Consider the following 21,468-nt stretch of genomic DNA (forward strand, 5'->3'; position numbering starts at 1 on the left):
AGGGAGCAGTGACACAAGTGTAACGGTCAGAAGGAAAGTGGGAGGCTGCGCGCGCGCGCGAAGTTCAAATGTGGAGGAGCGCGGGACAGCAGAAAACCCGGATTGGGAGCCAGGTCCTAAAGCCCGAAGGAGGGGGGGAGAAGAGTCAGGGGACTCAGCGTCAGAGGAATCTAGGAGGGCTGAGACTCCGACTAGCAGGAGGACCCAGAGAAAGAAGGAACAGAGGAAGAGGTGGAGTAAGGCTAGAATCTTAAACTGGTGTCAGGGGGGAGGAGATTCGGATGGGACTTCTACGGTCTAAGGCATAGACGTAGCGTTGCGCGCTGCGCGTCTGGAAATGAAACTGAACTTCAATAAAGACTTTTTTACTTGAGGAAGAGGCAGCGTTGGTCTTGTGTGAGCTGGGACCTTGGGCAGCGCTGACAGTCACATACCCTTTTTGAGAGAAAGAGCACTTGGAACCCCGGGAATCTTGCACTGCTCAAAATTGGGGTGGCATGCAACAAGATGGCATAAGAAGTCTTTCTTGACATAGATCGTGGGGGTAGGATGCAGAGGGCTTCTTCACTGCTTTGCTGTCAACTGCAGCCCAGGTTTCTCAGAGATGGGCAGTGGGGTCAGGATGGCACTAGTGATGTGCCCCTCTGAGCTCCTGAGACCTTGCCCAGGGCCTGGTGTGTTTGATTGCTGCTCTCAGGCCTAGGTTGGACCCTGGGCTAAATTTTCCTAGACCTTCAGGACGTGGCAAAGTGCAGCCTTCTCCCTTCATATGTCCCGTGCTTGGGCCCTGTTCCAAGAATACCTGGGCCCTAAGCTCTCTAAGGAGACTATCAAGCAAACAGGCACCCTTCAAGTGGGTTGGGTCTGCAAGGATTTTTTGCACTGGTGCAGGGATCTTTGTGTCCTTGGAGGAGATGGCGGCAGTGTTGGTTTAGCATTGAATTTACTCTAGTTTCCTCCCCTGAAGGAGAAGGCTTCTTGCTGACTGCAAGAGGCACCAAGGTTGTTCCACAGCAGCCGGTGTCTGGCTTGAGGTGTCCAATGTTTCAGGGCAGAACATTTCTCTACTACTGGCCTCTTCCCTGGACTCAGATGCTTCTTGGGGTCCTCATTTCACCTCCTCCATTCCCCAAAATTTGTTTTAACCCTTTCTCTCTGCTCCATGATCCCGATGGAATTTTCAACCTGACCCATGAAAGAAATTGCTATGGGCATCAAACATGCATTGTCCATTTTCCCCACTTGTCCTCCCCGCATATTCCTGACACACCCTCAAAAATGACTCTGTGGGGGTAAGGAGAACCCCAAGAACAGTGCAGAGGGAAAGGAGGGGGAGGGCGGAGGGGTTGTGCCATCTGGCAAACTGAAATGTTTGTCCTGAGAGAACAACTGGAAGAGTGTGAAGTGGAATTCCACCAACAATAAATAAATAAATGACTTGAATGACTCGTATGATTTACATTTGCATGTGCAACACCAATAGTTAGTTAGGTTTTTTTAACAATAATCTTTATTAATTTTCAGTTACAATAATCCAGTAGTAGCTTCATTAAAACAGTGCCAAATTATAATACAGTTACTAATCCCAATAGTTAGTTTGGGATTCCTTGACTGTTACACATGGAGTCAAAAATTAAGACATGTTGGAATGCAGAAAGAGAAGAGGTTTACAGTACAAATGTAATTGTATTGTAGTGGGGGTTTTTTAAAAAAAAAATTACACATATTCAGGCATTAGGAAGCTATTAAGCCACATGAGAGGTTTTCCCCCCTAACTCTTACAAATAGGCCTGGATTAAATGCATACACTTTATTTCATCCTTCCAAGCTGAAGGCAGACTCATGATTCCTCATGGATGTCCCAGCAGAACTTGAAGGGCAGCTTTTCCATTCTCTCCTTAAAAACACTGTCAAATCTTTCACTTTGTGCGACTGTCATTATGTTCTTCCAGTCTCCAACAGTGCCTGGCCCAGGAAGCAGACAGAAAGAAAGGGCATTGTGGTGGTCAAATAAATATCCATAACTCCAGATATATTCCATCCCTAGTTGGGAATATGACCCTCTGTGTGAAAAAGTTTCCACACTCCAGATTGTAAAGACAACTATGCCACCCTTAAATATACATATTTAGAAGAAGGGAAAAACAACAGAGAAAGTACATAATAGAACAACTCTAAAATTAGGAAACACCAGAAACTGAGAGTTTCATGAAGACTGGAAAAAATGAAATCACCATCACTTGGTGCCTATCAAATGTCATAGTAGGTGCCAAGTGAATCTGTCGGGAATTCTGCAAGCCGCAGTAAGTCAGTTTGATCTGCCACTGACTTACCTTTGCGAAGAAAATGCCCTCTGCTGTGGTCTATGAGATCCGGTGGCAAGAACTCATAGTTTGCCCTGGGATCTGCTTTCATTTTATTAAATGTAGCCTGATCCACAACAGCATCCACCTCCTTTTCCGTCAGTCTCTTTCCCAGGAAGTTGCATAATTTCAATACAGAGCTTCTTAGATCCTGAAATGGAACGTGGTTTAAATGTCAGGCCACCCACAATAGAGAAACCTGACAGCTTAGAGACTAAAACTCATGGAATAGGCAGAATAATAATAATAATAATTAACAACAACAACAACAACAACAACAACAACAACAACAACAACAACCTGCTCATCTGGCTGTGTTTTCCCAGCCACCCTGGGCAGCTTCCAACAAAATATTAAAATACAATAATTAATCAAACATTAAAAGCTTCCCTAAACAGGGCTGCCTTCAGATGTTTTCTAAAAGTCAGATAGTTGTTTATTTCTTTGCCATCTGATGGGAGGGCGTTCCACAGGGTGGGCGCCACTACCGAGAAGGCCCTCTGCCTGGTTCCCTGTAACTTCGCTTCTCTCAGTGAGGGAACCGTCAGAAGGTCCTTGGGGCTGGACCTCAGTGTCCGAGCAGAACGATGGGGGTGGAGATGCTCTTTCAGGTATACTGGGCCGAGACCGTTTAGGGCTTTAAAGATTAGCACCAACACTTGAGTTGTGCCCGGAAACGTTCTGGGAGCCAATGTAGGTCTTTCAGAACCGGTGTTATGTGGTCTCGGTGGCCGCTCCCAGTCACCAGTCTAGCTGCCGCATTCTGGATTAGTTGTAGTTTCCGGGTCACCTTCAAAGGTAGCCCCACGTAGAGCACATTGCAGTAGTCCAAGCAGAAGATAAGCAGAGGATGCGCCACTCTGGCAAGGCAGTCCAAGGGCAGGTAGGGTCTCAGTCCTGGACACAGAATTGGCCTGCACCTCCATGGACACCTGTGAGTCCAAAAGGACTCCCAGGCTGCACACCTGATCCTTCAGAGTCACAGTTACCCCATTCAAGACCAGGGAGCCCTTCACACCTACCCACCCTCTGTCCCCCCAAAACAGTACTTCTGTCTTGTCACAATTCAACCTCAATCTCTTAGCCACCATCCATCCTCCAACTGCCTCCAGACACCCACACAGGACCTTCACCACCTTCACTTGTTCCAATTTTAAAGAGAGCTAGAGCTGGGTATTATCCGCATACTGATGAACACCCAGCCCAAACCCCCTGATGATCTCTCCCAGCGGCTTCATACAGATGTTAAAAAGCATGGGTGAGAGGACGGAACCCTGAGGCACTCCACAAGTGAGAGCCCAAGGGTCTGAACACACATCCCCCAATACCACTTTCTGCATACGGCCCAGGAAGAAAGAGCAGAACCACTGTATGACAGTGCCCCCAGCTCCCAGCCCCTCTAGACAGTCCAGAAGGATGCCATGGTAGATGGTATCAAAGGCCGCTGAGAGATCCAGCAGAACTAAGAAACAGCTTTCAACTTTTTCTCTAGCCCACTGGAGATCATTGACCAGTGTGACCAAGACAGTTTCAGTCCCATGATGAGGCCTGAATCCTGACTGGAAGGGATCCAAATGGTCCGCATCCTCCAGGTGTGCCTGGAGTTGTTCAGCAACCACCTGATCAATCACCTTGCCCAAGAATGAAAGATTTGAGACTGGGCGATAGTTGGCCATATTGGCCGGGTCTAAAGATTTTTTTGTTAAGAAGCAGTTTAATGACTGCCTCTTTCAGTGGGTCTGGGAAGGCTCCCTCACAGAGGGAAGCATTCATCACCCTGCAGAGCCCATTGCCCAGCCCTTCGCAGCTCGCTTTTATTAGCCAGGATGGGCAAGGATCAAGGAGACAGGTGGTTGGTTTCACTCGTCCAAGCAGCTTGTCCACATCCTCGGAGGTAACAGATTGGAATTGATCCCATACAACTTGACTAGACAGGACTCTAGCGCTCTCCCGCCCCAGCCCTGCTCCCACTGTGGCGTCTACCTCATTCTGAATCTGAGAGACTTTATCTGCAAAGAACTTTGCAAAGTCATTGCAGAAGATATTGGGGCCTTTACCGGGCCCTGATGGCACAGGTGGTTCCATTAAATTGTGAACTACCTGAAAGAGTATCCTGCTGCTGTTTTCTGCAGATGCAACAGAGACAGTGAAGAAGGTCCTCTTCGCTGTCGCTATCACCACTACCAAGTGGTAGGCTCAATGTTAAGCTCTAACCCGTATCTGCTCAGATTCAGAATGAGTTTTCTGGCACCGACGCTCTAGCCGTCTCAGTGTTTGTTTCATCGCCCTCAGCTCTGGGGAAAACCAAGGGGCTGTCCAGGCTCCATGCAATCGGAGAGGGCGCTTCGGAGCCAGACAGTCAATAGCCCTGGTTAACTCCACATTCCAGCGGGCCACCAGGGAATCAGCTGAAAGGCCATCAACATGGGATAAAACATCCCCTACCACTCTCTGGAAACCATTTGGATCCATTAAGTGCAGGGGGCGGACCACCTGAATTGGTCCCACCTTCCTGCAGAGGTCACGGAGAAGTCCAGTTGCACCAGGAAGTGATCTGACCATGGCACTTCTTTTGTTTCGCTTTTACTTAGTGTCAGGTCACCCACATCCATAGAGGTGAACACCAGGTCTAAGGCATGTCCGCGGCTATGAGTTGAGCCAAACTTATTCAGGGACAGCCCCATGGAGGCCATGCTTTCCACAAAGTCCTGAGCGGCCCCTTGTAAGGTCGTGTCTGTGTGGATGTTAAAATCTCCCAGGACAACCAAACCAGGTGTCTCCAGGAGAACATCCACCACAACCTGAAGCAGCTTGGGCAGTGAATCCTTGGTGCAGCAGGGAGGTCGGTACACCAAAAGGAATCCTGTACTGCCCCTATTGCCCAACTTCCAGAACATGCACTCAGAAAACTGAGTCTTCCCAATAGGACGCCTGGTGCAAGCTAATGACTTCCTAAAAATCACTGCAAACCCCCCCCCCACATGACCTGGGTTCTTGTGCGTAAGAGAAACCTGGTGGACAAGCAGCGGCAAGAACAGGACCATCTGCTTCATCCAACCAAGTTTCTGTCACACATGCCAGATCAAGTCCTCCATCCACGATCAAGTCATGGATGGCAGTGGTCTTATGAATCATTGACTTGGCATTGCACAGCTGCACCTTCAGGTCATGTGGGTATCCCTTGCTGATTCCAGTATCCATCCGGTCAAGACCAGACCTGGAGGCAGGAATAGTCCTCAAACAGCGACTAAATCTGCTTCCTCTCTAATGACATGGTCTGGTCTTAGCGTAACTCCTCCTCCTACCCGTGATCACTGAGATTGGTTGTCCCAGTACACACACACACACACACACACACACACACACACCGTGGAACCTGCCCCAGCCATTCTGTTGGCTGGGGCCCACTCCCAGGCAGCCTTGACCCCACCCCTTAAAAACAAAATACAAACTAAACAAAAAACCAATAAAACAATAGAAACTAAAAATAATTTAATAAACGACACTCATACTAAATTTAAGCAAATCCCTAACCGCAACTAAACATTTAAGCTAAAAAAGAATTTAAAAGGATAAAAGAATAATTTAAAAACATTTTAAAAAGAACCCTCTGTGCTGTACAGAGGCCTGTCAGGCCCCGTTCTCAGGATAACAAGCAGGGGAAACAAGCAGCCTGGATCTTTCTTTGCCTAGTTTGTAATAATTGCCATTGAATTATATTGTACTTTCATTGTTGCTTTTATTCCATGAGCCATGCAGAATGCATTATATTATGGGGCAGCTCTTTCAACTGAGTCCACAAGTAAATAAATAAATGTCCCTGTTGAAGACACAAGGGAGGTTCTGTGACATCTCTCTTCAGCATCAGAGGGCCTGTGAAATGACATATCTTACTTGGGATCACGACACTTTATTTATCGCCCCATAATCCCTCAGGGGAAATGGTTAAAGTGCACTTTTCGCAGTCTGGGGTCTGAAAAGCGGCTCCTGAGTCCATGGCCCACTAGTCTTTTTTTAAAAAACCTTTAGAAAAGAGATGAGACTAGCAGGGGAAGCAGCAGCTGAGGGCACTTGAATAATCAAATTGCTTCCTTCCTCCATTTTGTAAAGGAGAGTTTTGAAGGATGTTTAATATCAGACTGGATAGCATTTTGATAACTTACCTTCTTCATTTCTTCATAGGTAAGAAATAGAATATTGAAGTCATCCTTGTGAGAGTACCAGCCTTCTACATGGTCCAACCATGAACTTGCAAGTACTGATGGGAAAGAAGTTGATTTGGCATAAAATGTAGATCAGGTGATTTTTCGAAAAACATTCAGAGAAAAGCAGTACAAACATATAAATTCCATTAAAACAATTTAGAGGAATCAGTTTAAGAACCAGCAGTGCTACAAACCATTAAAGAGAAGCTGAATTAATACCATCCACCCTCACCAAACACTTTCTCAGAGAAGGAATTTTCAGAAGAGTTCTGCATTTTAAGGCTCCCTTCTGTGCTTCCAGGCAATGTGATGGAAGAGTGATGGGTGGGCTGAGATCAGGCTAGCCTTCCTCCAGCTCACTTCCTTCCCACACTGCCAGTTTCCTTATATGGTGTGGCAGTTAATACTTGCAACATTTAGGAGACATGGTCTGGGTTTCTGAGTTATAACTTGACACAAATCTTTATACTTGATTAAGAATTCGGGGCTCCACCTTGTAATGATTTGTAGCTGCTGCATCCTGATGCAAAGAGAATATAAATCCAACTGATTTCCTTTGGGAGTTGGCCAGATCTACACCCTTCCTTCTGCTTCAATGGGCACCATTCATCAGTGGCATAAAATGGTGTAGTTGGAGTCTGAGTTGGAGACTCTTTGTGATGGATGTGGAATTTCCTCAGAGTAACCTATGGCATCAGACATGGCATTCTGAAAACGTTCCTTACCACACAGAGAATTTCTTTAATCTGTTGTCAAAGGAGATAAGGATGAAGGGACAAAAGAGATTCATTTTAAGCTTCCGGATCCTGTCTGCCTTGAAGCAGCTCTCAAGAGAGTGGGAGATCATTGCAGAGGGAAAAACAATGATGATTGAGGGTTATTATCCTTGCATATTCCCCAGGCTTCACTCGCAGTTTGTCTCGGTACCTGACTCCCGCTCCGGCATGGAATGCTAGAGGCAGGGATTTGTTGGGTGCAAAAGCACTTCACCTGCTGATAATCCTTCTATAACGCCATTAAGAAGCAGAGGTTCTCCTGTTAATGAGAGCTTAATTTGGACTAATGTATAGGCATGTGCTAGAAGAGATGAGATTACAAACTGCAGAACGGAATCAATTGCAAGGTCATCAAGGTTTGAACTTGAGAGAAGACTTCATTCGCTGCAAAAGACAGTGGGGAGGAACCTACGTCTTCTTTATACAAAGTTTTTTATTTCTTTACATTTATGATATGGCAACCCTCCCTTGAATGCTAGTCCAATTTATATATGTGCAAGTGAGGAAGAAGGACACTGGATTGTTGATATGGAATACAAAATTAAATGGAACTGTGTGTGAAGAAGAAAAAATGGAAAGAGAGAGGGAAGCTCTGTTTTGCAAAATATTTACGATGGAAACTTAGAGCTGTCTTTTCCATATCCTTTATTATTTATGGGCTGAACTAGAAAATGCTAAAGGACTTGGAATTTAATTTAATTTAATTGGAAGTACGACTTCGTAGTTATCTCTAGCTGAACAGAAAGACGAAAGGGATCTGTGAACTTGCCAAGGAACTGATAAGGTTCATTACTATTCAAACATGTATATGATAGAGAATACATTCACTTTTCAGACCATTCTCAATCTGCCAGAAGAATTGACTTCATTTGGATCTCAGAGGACTTAGTGCCAAAATCAAAATGGACAGAAATAAAACCAATGACTTTTTCAGACAATAACCCAGTTTATTTGGAATTAAGAGGTGAACAAAATCCAACAAGAAGATGGGGGTTATCAAAAGAAGGTGAGAGATGCGAAAAAAAGATGTGAAGAAAAAAGAAATTATGGATGAATTAATTTAAAAAGAAAAAGAATTGACAAAGCATCCTAAGAAAGAAGAAATAAAACAAAATATAAAGAGATAAAAACACAATTTTCTATGCTAGTGAACCAAGAAATAGAATGGAAAATAAAAAAATTAAGATAAATGAATTTTGAATTTGCAAATAAACCAGGGAAATAATTAGCATGGCAGTTAAAGAGAAAACAAGAAATTAATGTTATATCCAAGCTTGAAGTCGATAGAAAAATAATAGATGACCTGAAGGATATAACAATTTGTAAAGTATTACTTGAATTTATACAGAGCCAGTAAAGAAAACAAATTTAAAATAGAGGAATATTTAAAGGAGAACAATTTACCAAAAATTTCAAAAGAAAAACATACATTTAAACGCATCAATAACAATGAATGAACTTCAACAAGCTATCAACCAGACAAATCGTCTGGACCTGATGGACTGACCACCAAATATTACAGAAAACTGCAAATGTATATCTCAGAGCCACTGAAAGAACTTATGAATAACATCCTGAGATCAAGGAAAGCCCCAGAATCCTGGAAAGAGGCATATATTAGCTGCCCGGAGCCCGGTTATGGCCGGGGAGGGCAGGGTACAAATAAAAATTTATTATTATTACTATTGTTGTTGTTGTTGTTGTTGTTATTAAACAGGATACTGATTTAACAGCAGTAAAAAATTATAGACCAATTTCTCTGCTGAATAATGACTATAAACTGTTTGCCAGTATTATGGCGGAAAGTTTGTAAGTAATTTTGAAGGATTTGATACATCAGGATCAAGCTGGTTTTCTACCTGGCTGACAGATGAAAAATAACATAAGAAATATAATAGATGTGATTGAGTATCTAGAGGTCAGGGATGAAAGACAGGCAGCACTGATGTTTGTTGATTCAGAGAAGGCTTTTGATAATGTCTCTTGAAAAAAATGATTGAAATGATGGACTTCAGTCAGACTTTCTTAAATGGTATAGAAGCAATTTATTTTGAACAACAAGCGATCTTGATTGTAAACAAGACAATAACAGAAAAATGTAAGATAACAAAAGGAACAAGACAGGGTTACCCCCTATCTCCATTATTATTTATATTAACCTTAGAAATCTGGCAAAGAATATAAGAATGGATGATAGCATTAAAGGAATAACAGTGGGTTGAAAATCATATAAATTAAAGCTTTTGCGGATGACCTGGTGATAACGGTAGAAGACCCCTTGGACAACATACCAAGGGTGCTGGAAAAAATTAAACAATTTGGACAAGTAGCAGGCTTTAGGCTAAATAAAAATAAAACAAAGCTTCTGTTAAAGAATATGTCAGAAGAATGGAAAAATGAATTTAGAGAAACAACAAAATTGGTGGTAGAAAAGAAGGTAAAATACCTTGGTGTATGGCTAACAGCTAGAAATATAAACATTTTGAAAGATAATTATGTAAAGGAATGGAATGAAATGAGATGAAATAAAAAGAAATATGGAAGTGTAATATGGAAAATAAACCTGTCATGTGGGGGAGAATCTCAGTGATCAAAATGAATGTATTGATAAGAATGTTGTTTTTATTCCAATCAGTACCTGTAGTCAGAGGTGCAGTATACTTCAAACAATGGCAAAAAGATGTTTCAAAATTTGTCTGGCAAGGCATGATGGAAAACAGCAACAACCGGGAAAGATAGACATAATGATTGGTATTAGTAATTGTATTGCATTGTTGTAATGAGTCTGTCATTGGGTTGTAATTGAAAACTAATCAAAATTATTATTAAAATTATTATTAAAAAGTTGTTCATTTTAGAGTAGGAAATCATCCTTACCCTTTCCAGCCAAAAACCTCTCCATGAAAATTCCAAAATCTTCTACTTCTTCTAATTTGACTGAAGTTTTGGAAAAATGGTAATAGGAAACCAAGACATCCTTTGGGTTTCTGACCACATAAACAACCTGCAGGAATAACAACAAATTCTATTCTATTGCTGATCTTATTGTTCCTACTGTCTCTTCTGTTTTGCTTCTGTAGTTATTTCTGTGGCTCTGAAATGTGCCAGGAACCAGGTTGTTGAAGTAGGATATATACGCATAAAATTTCTGAACTGTCCTCAGAAACGGAGAAATGTTAACAGAAACCCAGATGTTAATTTAAATAAGACAAGACAAACATTGAATATGATCAAATAATAAATGTGCCATTTCCTACTTTTGCTCTTCTGTTCCTTAATCCCTTGGGTGCTAAATAGTAGGGTAGATGGGAAGCAAAGAGACGAGGTGATGGACGACTGATGTAATCCACATTGCGGATATTGTACTCCAGCCATGGAACTCTGTCTAGTAAATCCACTTTTTCAGTTCCATCTCGGTGACCTTCATGATAAATCAAGCTCAAAATATTTTGAGTCCATATTGTTCCTATAAATGAGAATAAGTCTATTTCATTCATTCATTGTCATGAATGTACTTAGTACTTTGCAGAGTGAAATAACTGAGAACAACATGTCTCTGCATCGAGGATTTGGGAAGACAGAACAATATTTGCTAATAAGTTCCTTTATTTTTTAGCAAGCTACCAAAAACGCTATTCCAGATTATTCTCAGAACATTATACAAATGACAGTCAAAGACCAGGAAATTAAAAGAAAGTTGTCTGTTCTCCAAAGTACTTTGATTCAGTGGATTCAAACCATGATTTTTTATCAATGCATTCTAGGAACAGGAATGTTGACAAATGGCCAGTGAGACAAACATAATAGGCAAAAGGCAGTTGCAGAAGCCTTTCTTCATGTCACCCAAGTCCTAAATGCCTGTACAGTGCAGAACTTCCCCTCTCTCTCCTCTCCCTTATTGTGTCCTCCCCACCCCACCAACCCTCCAAGGCAGATTTGGGGAACACTGGGGACACAAGGCGAGAGAAGAGTGAAGGAGGTTCTGGTGTGGAAGTGGAAGTTATTGCATGTAGGACACAATTGCATTGGATATGCCCCCCCCCCCCGTTATTGGCAAAGCTGTGGCAGATAAATGCTGAAATACAGAGACACAGTATGAAAGTTTTTTTAAGAATAGAATTTTGCAAACACCATTTTACAACCACATATAAAATCTGAAAGTCAGTAAATACAATAAACCCTTAGCAAGCAAATTTGAATGTTTTTGATGTGTATTTATGTTGTTTTCAAAACCTCAAACAGGTTGACACCGGTGGGAAACATATTACTCCATCTTAAAAATAATAATTGCCCAGTTCATCTTTACATAACCTGATAAGTTCCATACTACCCATATTCACCTCAATTTTGCATGTGGTTTTAAACTTGCCTTAGGATAATAGATACTATTTACATATATGTGGGTATCCATCATGGTTGAATGGCAATCATGGTTCTTCCTATGAAAATGCACTCTTACCTGACTTTGGATAAGTGACTAAATATACATCACTGTCTCTTATTTCAAAATCCTCCAAGGTATCCAAGTACTCCGCTGAAGCCATGTCTGGCTGGAAATAGAATCCTTTGTATGTGAAAAGGTATTTCTTGGCTGGTTCCATTGCCTGCATAAGAATAAAGAGATGAGAACAGTTACCTCTATTATGCGACAGCAGGAAATCAGAAAGAAATAGAGGTGTCATTTTGTGAAATCCTACACTTTTTGCAGACCCCATAGCAGAATCCCATGCTTCTCTTCCATCACAGGTGAGCAACATAAAGGCCCATCATTTAAAGAGCAGAGGCTTGGTTCATCATTGAAGCAACTCACCTAGCCTTTGCACTTTGTTGTTGTTGTTGTTGTTGTTGTTAGACTGAGGTGCCTTCCCGCTGCTCTTTAATTCTTCTTCATCTGACCCTTCCTCATTACTTTGAGAGCCTCTCTCCAGAGACAACTCACCTTGGTACTGTGCAAGCTTTGCCCTGCACAAGAAGGCTTTTCTCTTTCACCCTGACACGGTTGTTTGGTCAGTGCATGTGTGCAGCATGCAAAATAGCAGCCCTTGGCCTCACTTTATGCTGCCTGGCATCATAGTTTGGTCAGTGCTGCCATCCTCACACTCATTCCTGTACTCAGGGGAGGTGGGAAGGAAGCAAAAAACTTCCCCCTGCAATTGGAACGCTTGCAAATTCCTCCTGGGTGCTTTATGAACTGCATGGATGGGCTAATAATATTAATGGTAATGATAATAATCATGATGATGATGATAAGCAACTGGGGCAAAACCAGTTTTCCTTTCAGTGTTAGCCTCTGACTGTTCCTGGCATTGTTGGAGAGATTTATTTCTGTTCTACTCCCCCTATGACATACAGTGCCATTAAGCCTGAAAATCACTTTAATTCTTGTGTTTCATTGCTAAGAAATGCAGCAATCCTTTAGTGGAAAACATTGTATGTACAAAATAGTAACAAGAAAAATACTCTGATTGATTTTCCAATATATAAATTAAGGGTTGTATCCCATGCCGAATGAGCAGGGTTCCACTTGCACAATGGGAGTTCACATTCAGTCCCCTCAAAATAACTATTAATCTCTGGTAGCACAAATGTTGCATTCTGTGTGACACCAGAAAAGAATATGAACTGTGACCAGAGTTTTCATGCATCTGATGAAATACCTTATTGCCCCTCAGAACTCCTGCAAGAAAGAGTAGATTACTTGTTTGTCATTCAGTAGTCCTGCTTTTCCCTGGAAAGTTTAATTTACAAGAAAACTTACCTACCTTTGTTTTTAGAGTCAAAAAGTGTAGGAGAGAGAGGGAAAGAATGATCTCTTTTGCAGCTTGGAGTATTTCAGGTTTTCAAGGCTCAAGTTCAGAGTTCTCCAGGTAACTGCTTTATAGAATTCTGTTTTCAAGGCTCAAGTTCAGAGTTCTCCAGGTAACTGCTTTATAGAATTCTGTTAGCTAATAAGGGTTGGGTTAAGCCGATGGCTCCTCCTTAGTAAATCATTCCTGGCATGCTATGCAAGAAAAGAAAGGTAACACAGGTGCATAGAGACAGATAATGTAAAGAACAACAGGGGAATAACTTGTTTCTTTACTCAAACAACAGCCAATATCAACAGTGGTCTTTGTCCGTTTAAGATAGAAATGCAGTGTTACGTCTGCTCAGGTCCACTAGTAGAAAATGGGCTCAAATGGTAAGAGAGACCTGAGATTCACCAATGGATGTCTATTTGTACACACATGCCTGCACTGACTTACACCCCAATAACACCAACTTTAACTCCAAAATAATCCCTATTTGTTTTAATAAAACTTACTAAATAATTAGCATTGGTTGTTTTAGAAATCTATCTAAGAAAAGTAGCAACCTTTATGTCTTACTCCCCCAAATATTTTATGCCGTATTCTCCATTCCAAATATGTTGGACTGATAGATGTTTAAGTGCCCTTACAAGTCATCTCTGACGGAAAGCTCAGAAAGACCAGAGTATGCCATGCTTCAGAATTCCCCCAGAGTACTGAGCTGTAACCTCCTTCTCATAGGCTGTGGACAGGTGCGCCAAGTTGGGCCAAACATTGGGGGAGTGCATCACGTATTCATGATGTCACATGCATGACACCCCCCCAGCCCAGCCAGACCCACTCAGTCCACTATCCACCAGACACATTTTCTGGTGGGGGTGACTGGGCCTCCCCAACAGGCTCCCATCAGAACCTGGCTCCAGCATGTGAAGGAGCTGTCAAGACTGTCACTCTCCTCAACTGGGCTGCACCACGCGCATCTCCTCTTCAAGTGGGTCTGAGCCCTATGCCCCCAAATATTGAGGGGGCTGAAGCCCCCTCCACCCATATACTCAGTGTCCCTGGCTGTGGGCACAGCTAAGCAGAGGTGGGTGGAGTCAGCAATTTGGACATCAAGAGAAAAAGCAATAGAGAGAATTAGAGGGCAGAGGGGAGAGTTTGGTTCTGGGGTTCAGCTGGCTAGGAGTGTAACTCCTGGGCTGTGTGTGTGTAAAATCCACTCTGAGGAAAAACATCTACAGGCACAGAAGGAAGACTCTGAGCTTATATTGAAAGGCAGTGTCTTTAAAGAGTATTTCCACAAGGTTTAATGTGTAAATACACATGTATTTACACATGGTTTAATGTGTCAACCAAATTTCAACTTCCTGAAACAGTATGGGAACAGAAATACAGCTACAGTTCATCCATCAAAATTCACACATATCCAAATTATGCAAAACAGCTTTCCAACGGAAAGGGACCATGTTTATTATACAAATAAAGGTAAAGGTACCCCTGCCCATACGGGCCAGTCTTGACAGACTCTAGGGTTGTGCGCCCATCTCACTCTATAGGCTGGGGGCCAGCGCTGTCTGCAGACACTTCCAGGTCACGTGGCCAGCGTGACAAGCTGCATCTGGCGAGCCAGCGCAGCACACGGAACGCCGTTTACCTTCCCGCTAGTAAGCGGTCCCTATTTATCTACTTGCACCCGGGGGTGCTTTCGAACTGCTAGGTTGGCAGGCGCTGGGACCGAGTGACAGGAGCGCACCCCGCCGCGGGGATTCGAACCACCGACCTTTCGATCGGCAAGTCCTAGGCGCTGAGGCTTTAACCCACTGCGCCACCCGTGTGCCTTATACAAATAATATGATATAATATTATACAAATAATATGATATAATGCTTATTTTAGCCAAATATCCTACAGAAAGTGTTATATTAAGAAAAACCATTGTGTGTGTATTAAACATGTTTGTCTATAAATTTGTATATCAAGAGAAATGCACACTAAAATGCTGACACTTTTTTCTTCTAAAAAACACAGACTGGTGCAGAAGTATGGTGAACCAAAAAGAACAGTGGAAATGTGAGAAAGTGAGAGGAAACAAAAAAGATAAGAGTCACTCATCCATACTCTAAAGACTTTGAAGAAGCAGAGAATGGCGTAACCTGTACTAAATCATATTATGGCAGTTTATAAATACCAGAGTCTGGCTAAAATGTGAGATTCAATGAATGTGTGTGTTGCTAAACTCTTGGAAGAGTACAAAGAACCATTTTTATTCACGTATTCTTATAAGCTGCAAATCATGGAATCTGTGCTTTTTCACGTGATCGTGTTTGCTGTGTGAACTGTAGAGTATGTGTGTCAAAGAATGCAAATAATACATTCTGGGTGCACTTGTCTCTTATCAAACTTGTCTCTTATCAAACAGTATAAAGGTGCAGCTTTTTTCCTATAGGCTGGCATGGGCTTGAATTCTGATTAATCATTGCCATTCAGTAGGAATCGAGTGCTTTCTCCATCTAAAACGCTTGTGAGGCAATTTTATATTGAAGTTCAAATAAGTTCCCCCACTGAACCACTTGTTCAAATCCACTCGGGTCAAAATTTTGGGCCCCTTGCAAAGTTTATCATCCTTGGGGCTTGGGGTCAGGTGAGTTCCTCTGGAATCAGACTTTGTCACGCCAATTACCTAACCATTCTTCAGGGGCCAAAGGTGAGAAAGCAACAAGCAGCAGAGTCCTCTGAATGTTTACCTGAAGTAAATCAAACTGTATTCATGAAGAATTAATAAATTTGTTCATGAATGAAGCTTTTAAAGTGATTGTTCAGTACCATAAAACACAAAACAGGGTTAGTGCATATTATGGACTACATGCGTCACAAGTTCCTCATCTCTAGTGTCTTTTTTTAAAAATAATATTTATTACTTTTACAACAATTTAAACACTTGCAAAAAAAAAGAAAAAACAGTACATTACAATACAAAAACACTACATAAAAATTAACAAAACAAAACAAAAACAATTTAAAAACACATCAAAAGGGAAAAAAAGAAGAAATTTTTTTCCAATATCTTATCTTTCTTTCACATATTTCCACGGCCTCCTCACACCTCCCTTTTTGTATTCCACTTCTATTAATTATTTCAGCAATTCCTTTCCATCTTCCCCTGTTTTCTATCCTATAATTATCTTAACACATTTTAACCTTATTTTCCTTTAATACTCTATTAATCTATTTATACTTAATTCCTTATAACATTTCTACTGAAGCCATATAACTTCATTCCAACATTCTTCTAACATTCATTAATTTTACAATATTTCTATAAATAGTCTTTAAACTTTTCCCAGTCTTCTTCCACCGACTCTTCTCCCTGGTCTCGGATCTTGCCAGTCTTTCCCGCCAATTCCATCTAGTCCATCAACTTCATCTGCCATTATCCAACACTTCAGTGCTTTCAAGAAGCAGCCATTCTCTCAGCCAGCAAAAAGCAGATGATTCACAACAAAGTTTAGGGGTCTGGCAGGGCAGGTCCACCTCCTTCTTTGGCATCCGTCAATATCTTAAATTTTACTCGAGGCTTCCTGCCCTGCCAAACAAATCCAGAAACATCCCTCCGCCACCTCCTGAAACAATCCATCCCATCCAAAACTTGCACTGTTTGAAACAAAAGCAACATCCCTGGCAACACAGCAACCCTCATCCCCACCACAACAACTCGGCCCAACAATAACAACTTCAGATTTGTCCATATTTCCCAATCCCCCTTCTCTTCAATCCAACGTCCTTCACAGTTACCCTTAAATAAATTCACATTTTTGGCTGTCATACTGACCCCCAAAAACCTCTCTTTCTCAACCGATGTTAGTCCTGTCTCCTCCTGAAGCTCTGTCAAGCTTTCCTTTCCCAGTTCAGGTAGGGCTCTGGTCCTCAAATTCATCTGTTTTTCTTTAAGTTCCATCATAACAAATGTCAACTTATGTTCATCGAGTTGCCTTTGAATGGATGGGGCTCTCTCACACTCCAGTTGTATTGTTTTACATTCAGCAGCAAGGGTTTTCTCCCTGACTTCATCCGCAGTTTGCCGTATCAAGGTAGATTCCTGTATCAATTTCTGGATGGTTTCTGTGTTGGTGTTCACCTTTTGTCCCAGATTATTTAAACTTTCTACAATTAAGTCGATTTTATTATTTGCAGCGTCCACTTTCACATTCATCACGTCTGTTTTCTTGTGAAGCTGTTCCAGCGAATCATTTATTTTCACTAATGCGACCACTAAGGCCTCTTCTGTCGACATTTCGTCTGTTTTTTTCCTTTCCATTTGCCATAACACTTAAGAGATTCAAGGTCAATCCCAGAGTCTCACAATTTTTTATCTTGCAGCTGGAAATCCCCCTAGCCCAGCTCTTATAAAGTAACCAATTTCAGAGACTTCCACTAGGGGGAAACAGTTTCTATTTATAATAGTCAACAATGTCCCCTTTAAACGCAACTCATACAATCCAAAGTTAGTTTCAGTTTTCAGTTACTTTTTACTCCTTTTTAGAAGCAGCCGGAGACAATAGAAACAATGTATTTCTCTTACTTTGCTAGCTGTCAAGGAACGTTCTAAGTGCTGTCAATGAACATTCCAAAACGTCAGTCCTACTAGCAGCCCGTTTCCAGGGTCAGAGCGGCGGTATTTTAACTCCCTTCACTCTCTCCTGCAGGCATACTCAGTCCGCAACTCCCCCCCCTCTCCTGCCTCCAAGGGGGGTTTTATGCTCTTTACCGATGGAAATTTAGTCTTTTACAAAAGGCTTTCCAAGACTTCAGCTTGCAGCCTCCTTGCCTCAGTCTATTTACAAATAGGGAAGGTGGACTTCCTGTTTTGAACCTCCCCGTTTCGATGCCAAATTAAACATTTAAAATCCGATTCTCCCGTTTCAGCTCTACTCACAGGTAATTACTTTGGAGTCAAATTGTCCACAGGAAAAGGTCAATGCTCTCCGGCAACAGCTATGCGGCTTCGCTCCGTGGAAGAAGCAAACAATTCGAAGCACCGCGCCGCTCACCCCACATCGCTCTGGATCCCCGAAACCGGGTTTCCCCGCGAGTAGGGGAGGCGCAAAAGGTGCCCGCCGAATCCCACGTTCACAGGCTTCTCCCGCCTGTGATTTTTACGGGTCTCCGCCTTCGCCGTGGCGGTACAGACCCAAATTCCCACGGGGCAGATTCCTCCCGATCAGAGGAATTCCGCCATTGCCGGAGGCACCAACCCGGAAGTCCGCTTCTCTAGCGTCTTTTTCTCTGGGGGGACACAGGGCTACGTATACCCCTAAACATTTTGTGAATCTTGTACTTTTGTCCATTTACTGTATTTCTTTTTCTCGATTCGAACTATAAAATGGCAATTTTCTTGAGTCAAAATGAGAGTACCCCTGAACATTTTTTTTTTAGAAAAATGCACTGCTCATCTCAAAGTATGGGCAACACATCATTCTTTCAGACCAAGGACTCAGCTACATTAGTAAAAAAAAAAAACAGCACTTTGAGTGCATTATAAATATGCAACACCAGATGGCACTGGAGAACAAAAATAATTCTTTGCTAGTTTACATCACTTTTTTTTCCCTTTTGCTATAACAATTTAATTTCTGACTTATTTATAGTGGTCCCGTTCCCCCACCTGTGTATAGATCCATCCCAAGTGAAATTGTGGAAGACTTCTAGTCAAAATGACTTGAAATACTCACCAACATGTGTTCCAACAATCACAGCTCTCCACCATTTATTTGCAGCACATGGATTGGCAGATGCTATACCAGATGACACACTGTTCTAGAGAAGCAAACAACTTAGCAAACAACTCTATGCATAATATTTCTTGCTTGGTTCCAACACAGCTCTAGATGGACTCCTGCAAAATTCTCAAAATCTGGACAATTGGTACACACATGCAAGACACAGAAAAAGTTCCTAGAAATATTCTCAAGTATAGTGTCCAATTTAGCCATGCTCCAAGAAGCCCAACTAAACCATTTACTCAGGAAAGAGACAGGGCTGCTCATCCAACCTTCAGCTTTTCCCGCTGCTTTCTCCTGGGAAAACCTGACCTTTACTGCTAAATTGGAGCAGACAGCCATTGGGTTTTCCATGGATTAACACTGGCTCTGATTCATGGCTAAAAAAATGGGTTTCCCCAGAAACAGTATATTATCGACATCTCATTGTGGAAGAAAGAAGGTACCAATGTAAATAGGAAAGACATTTAATAAACATGTTCAGCATATTTTAGAATGAACAGCATATTGTGATGCACAAAGAATGTTTTAAGTGGGTTTTTTATCCTCTCCATTGACAAAAGCTATGGATTAGTCGTGTCCCACACTGTATACAATTTTCTTCTTTCAAGCTGGAAGGAGACTCATAATTCCTCATGGATGTCCCAGCAGAACTTGAAGGGCAGCTTTTCCATTTTCTCCTTAAAAACGTTGTCAAACCTTTCACTTTGTGCGACTGTCATCATGTTCTTCCAGTCTCCAACAGTGCCTGGCTCAGGAAGCAGACAAAAAGAAAGTGCATTGTGGTGGTCAAATAAATATCCATACCTCCAGATATATTTCATCCCTAGATGCAATTGTCAGGTGAATATGTCATGGATTCTGCAAGCAGCACCAAGTCAGTGTCATCTACCATTAACTTACCTTTCCGAAGAAAATGTCCTTTGCTGTGGTCCATGAGATCCGGTGGCAAGAACTCATAGTTTGCCCTGGGATCTGCTTTCATTTTATTAAATGTAGCCTGATCCACAACAGCATCCACCTCCTTTTCCGTCAGTCTCTTTCCCAGGAAGTTGCATAATTTCAAGACACAGCTTCTCAGATCCTGAAATGGAACGTGGTTTTAATGTCAGGCCATCCACAATAGAGAAACCTGACAGCTTAGAGACTAAAACTCATGGAATAGGCAGGAATACAAGCAGGGGAAACAAGCAGCCTACATCTTTCTTTGCCTAGTTTGTAATAATCGCCATTGCATTATATTGTACTTTCATTGTTGCTTTTATTCCATGAGCCATGCAGAACGCATTATATTATGGGGCAGCTCTTTCAACTGAGTCCACAAGTAAATAAATAAATGTCCCTGTTGAAGACACAAGGGAGGTTCTGTGACATCTCTCCTCAGCATCAGAGTGCCTGTGAAATGACATATCTTGCTTGGGATCATGACACTATATTATCAGTCCCATAATTCCTCAGGGGAAATGCTTTCAGTGCACTATTTTCAGTCTAAGGCCTGAAAAGCTGCTCCTGAATCCATGGCCTCCTTGGCTTTTTAATCTTTTAGAAAGGAGGAGATACTAGGAGGGGACGCAGCTGGCTGTTGCTTATGGGTGGATCTAAACACAGGGGGGGGGGGAAACCTCTATAAATAAGTCAGAAATTAGATTGTTTTAACTGAAGGGAGGGGGGATCCTATGGGAAATGTCATTTCAAACAATTCCTGCTCACTGGCGCCATCTGGTATTGCATGTTTAAAATGCATTCAATTTTTCTTTACTAATGTGGTTGAGTCCTAAGTCTCTACCAAAGTCAGAAGACATTGTTTTTCCCTGAAGGAAGACTGTGTCAGAAATTATTGTTTCCATTCACTTTGTTTGGAAAAATCATTGCATTCTTGTACATACAAAGATTGTGTGCCTTTTAAAAAGGTGCCTGGCTGGAAGAGCCCCATGCTGTCATTTATTTTATTTGGTGCTTGTCAGAGGCTGACTGGACACTGAGGAGCGGTGGCTGGGTTCTGATGGGTGGGCACACCAGGAGAAGGCGGCTTGGAGACTGAACTGGGGGGATCTGCAACAGCTGGGAGACAAGAGTGGGAGGCAGGAGAAGCTGCAGGATTGGAGAGGGAAGACCAGGCGCAGGAGGAGGCAGAGGCAGATCAGGCTGCTGGAATGTGAAGGGTTTTCATGCCTCCTCCTTCTGCTCCCACTTATCATGTTCTTCCAATCTCCAGGTCCAGAAGAGGACTGAAGTGGGAGGAGCAGAAGGTTACACACAAGCGGAGTCATTGCCTGCTTGTGCGCGGCTTGGGTAGGGGAGATTCATAAACCAAGGTTGGGGACAGGGCCTCTCCATTCTGGCAAGTGCCTCATCCAGCGCAAACCTACAAGTAGCTGAGATGGAGGACTGATAGATATGCTTTGCCTAACTTGTAAGCATATTTTTGCCAATGAAGAGTAAATTCCTCACTCTGGACATTCCTGACTGACAATGCCGTCGCGTGGATCACAGTGGCTAGGTCAGGGCGAGAGAGGTAAGGAGCCAACTGCTTAGCTTGGTGGAGAATGGAAAAATGC

The 21,468-nt window shown here is 42.4% G+C and overlaps 1 protein-coding gene across 3 annotated transcripts; it reads right to left on the bottom strand.

The window, feature by feature from the left end:
* Positions 1–1,771: 1,771 nt before the first annotated feature.
* On the bottom strand, positions 1,772–12,404 carry LOC128410467 (amine sulfotransferase-like). Of its 3 annotated transcripts, none has more exons than XM_053381741.1 (7): positions 12,284–12,404; positions 11,804–11,948; positions 10,602–10,810; positions 10,222–10,348; positions 6,527–6,621; positions 2,334–2,514; positions 1,772–1,965 (listed from the first exon to the last, which is right to left on the bottom strand). In XM_053381741.1, exons 2-7 carry the CDS (start codon positions 11,943–11,945, stop codon positions 1,841–1,843), a joined length of 879 nt encoding a protein of 292 aa, XP_053237716.1. In that variant the 5' UTR covers positions 11,946–11,948; positions 12,284–12,404; the 3' UTR covers positions 1,772–1,840. The 3 variants fall into 3 exon arrangements, with proteins under 3 accessions (XP_053237716.1, XP_053237715.1, XP_053237714.1); XM_053381740.1 differs by having other exon boundaries at positions 12,155–12,403; XM_053381739.1 differs by lacking the exon at positions 12,284–12,404 and having other exon boundaries at positions 11,804–11,954.
* Positions 12,405–21,468: the final 9,064 nt, after the last annotated feature.

The sequence above is a fragment of the Podarcis raffonei genome, chromosome 3 (assembly GCF_027172205.1).
Source record: "Podarcis raffonei isolate rPodRaf1 chromosome 3, rPodRaf1.pri, whole genome shotgun sequence".
Classification (NCBI taxonomy): Eukaryota; Metazoa; Chordata; class Lepidosauria; order Squamata; family Lacertidae; genus Podarcis; species Podarcis raffonei.

Coding starts and splice junctions, on each gene's coding strand:
- LOC128410467 (XM_053381739.1), bottom strand. CDS start 11,954: ATGCAGGCAATGGAACCAGCCAAGAAATACCTTTTCACATACAAAGGA. Junction 10,811..11,803: donor AGTCACTTATCCAAAGTCAG/GTAAGAGTGCAT, acceptor TCTCATTTATAG/GAACAATATGGACTCAAAAT. Junction 2,515..6,526: donor CCTATGAAGAAATGAAGAAG/GTAAGTTATCAA, acceptor GTTCCATTTCAG/GATCTAAGAAGCTCTGTATT.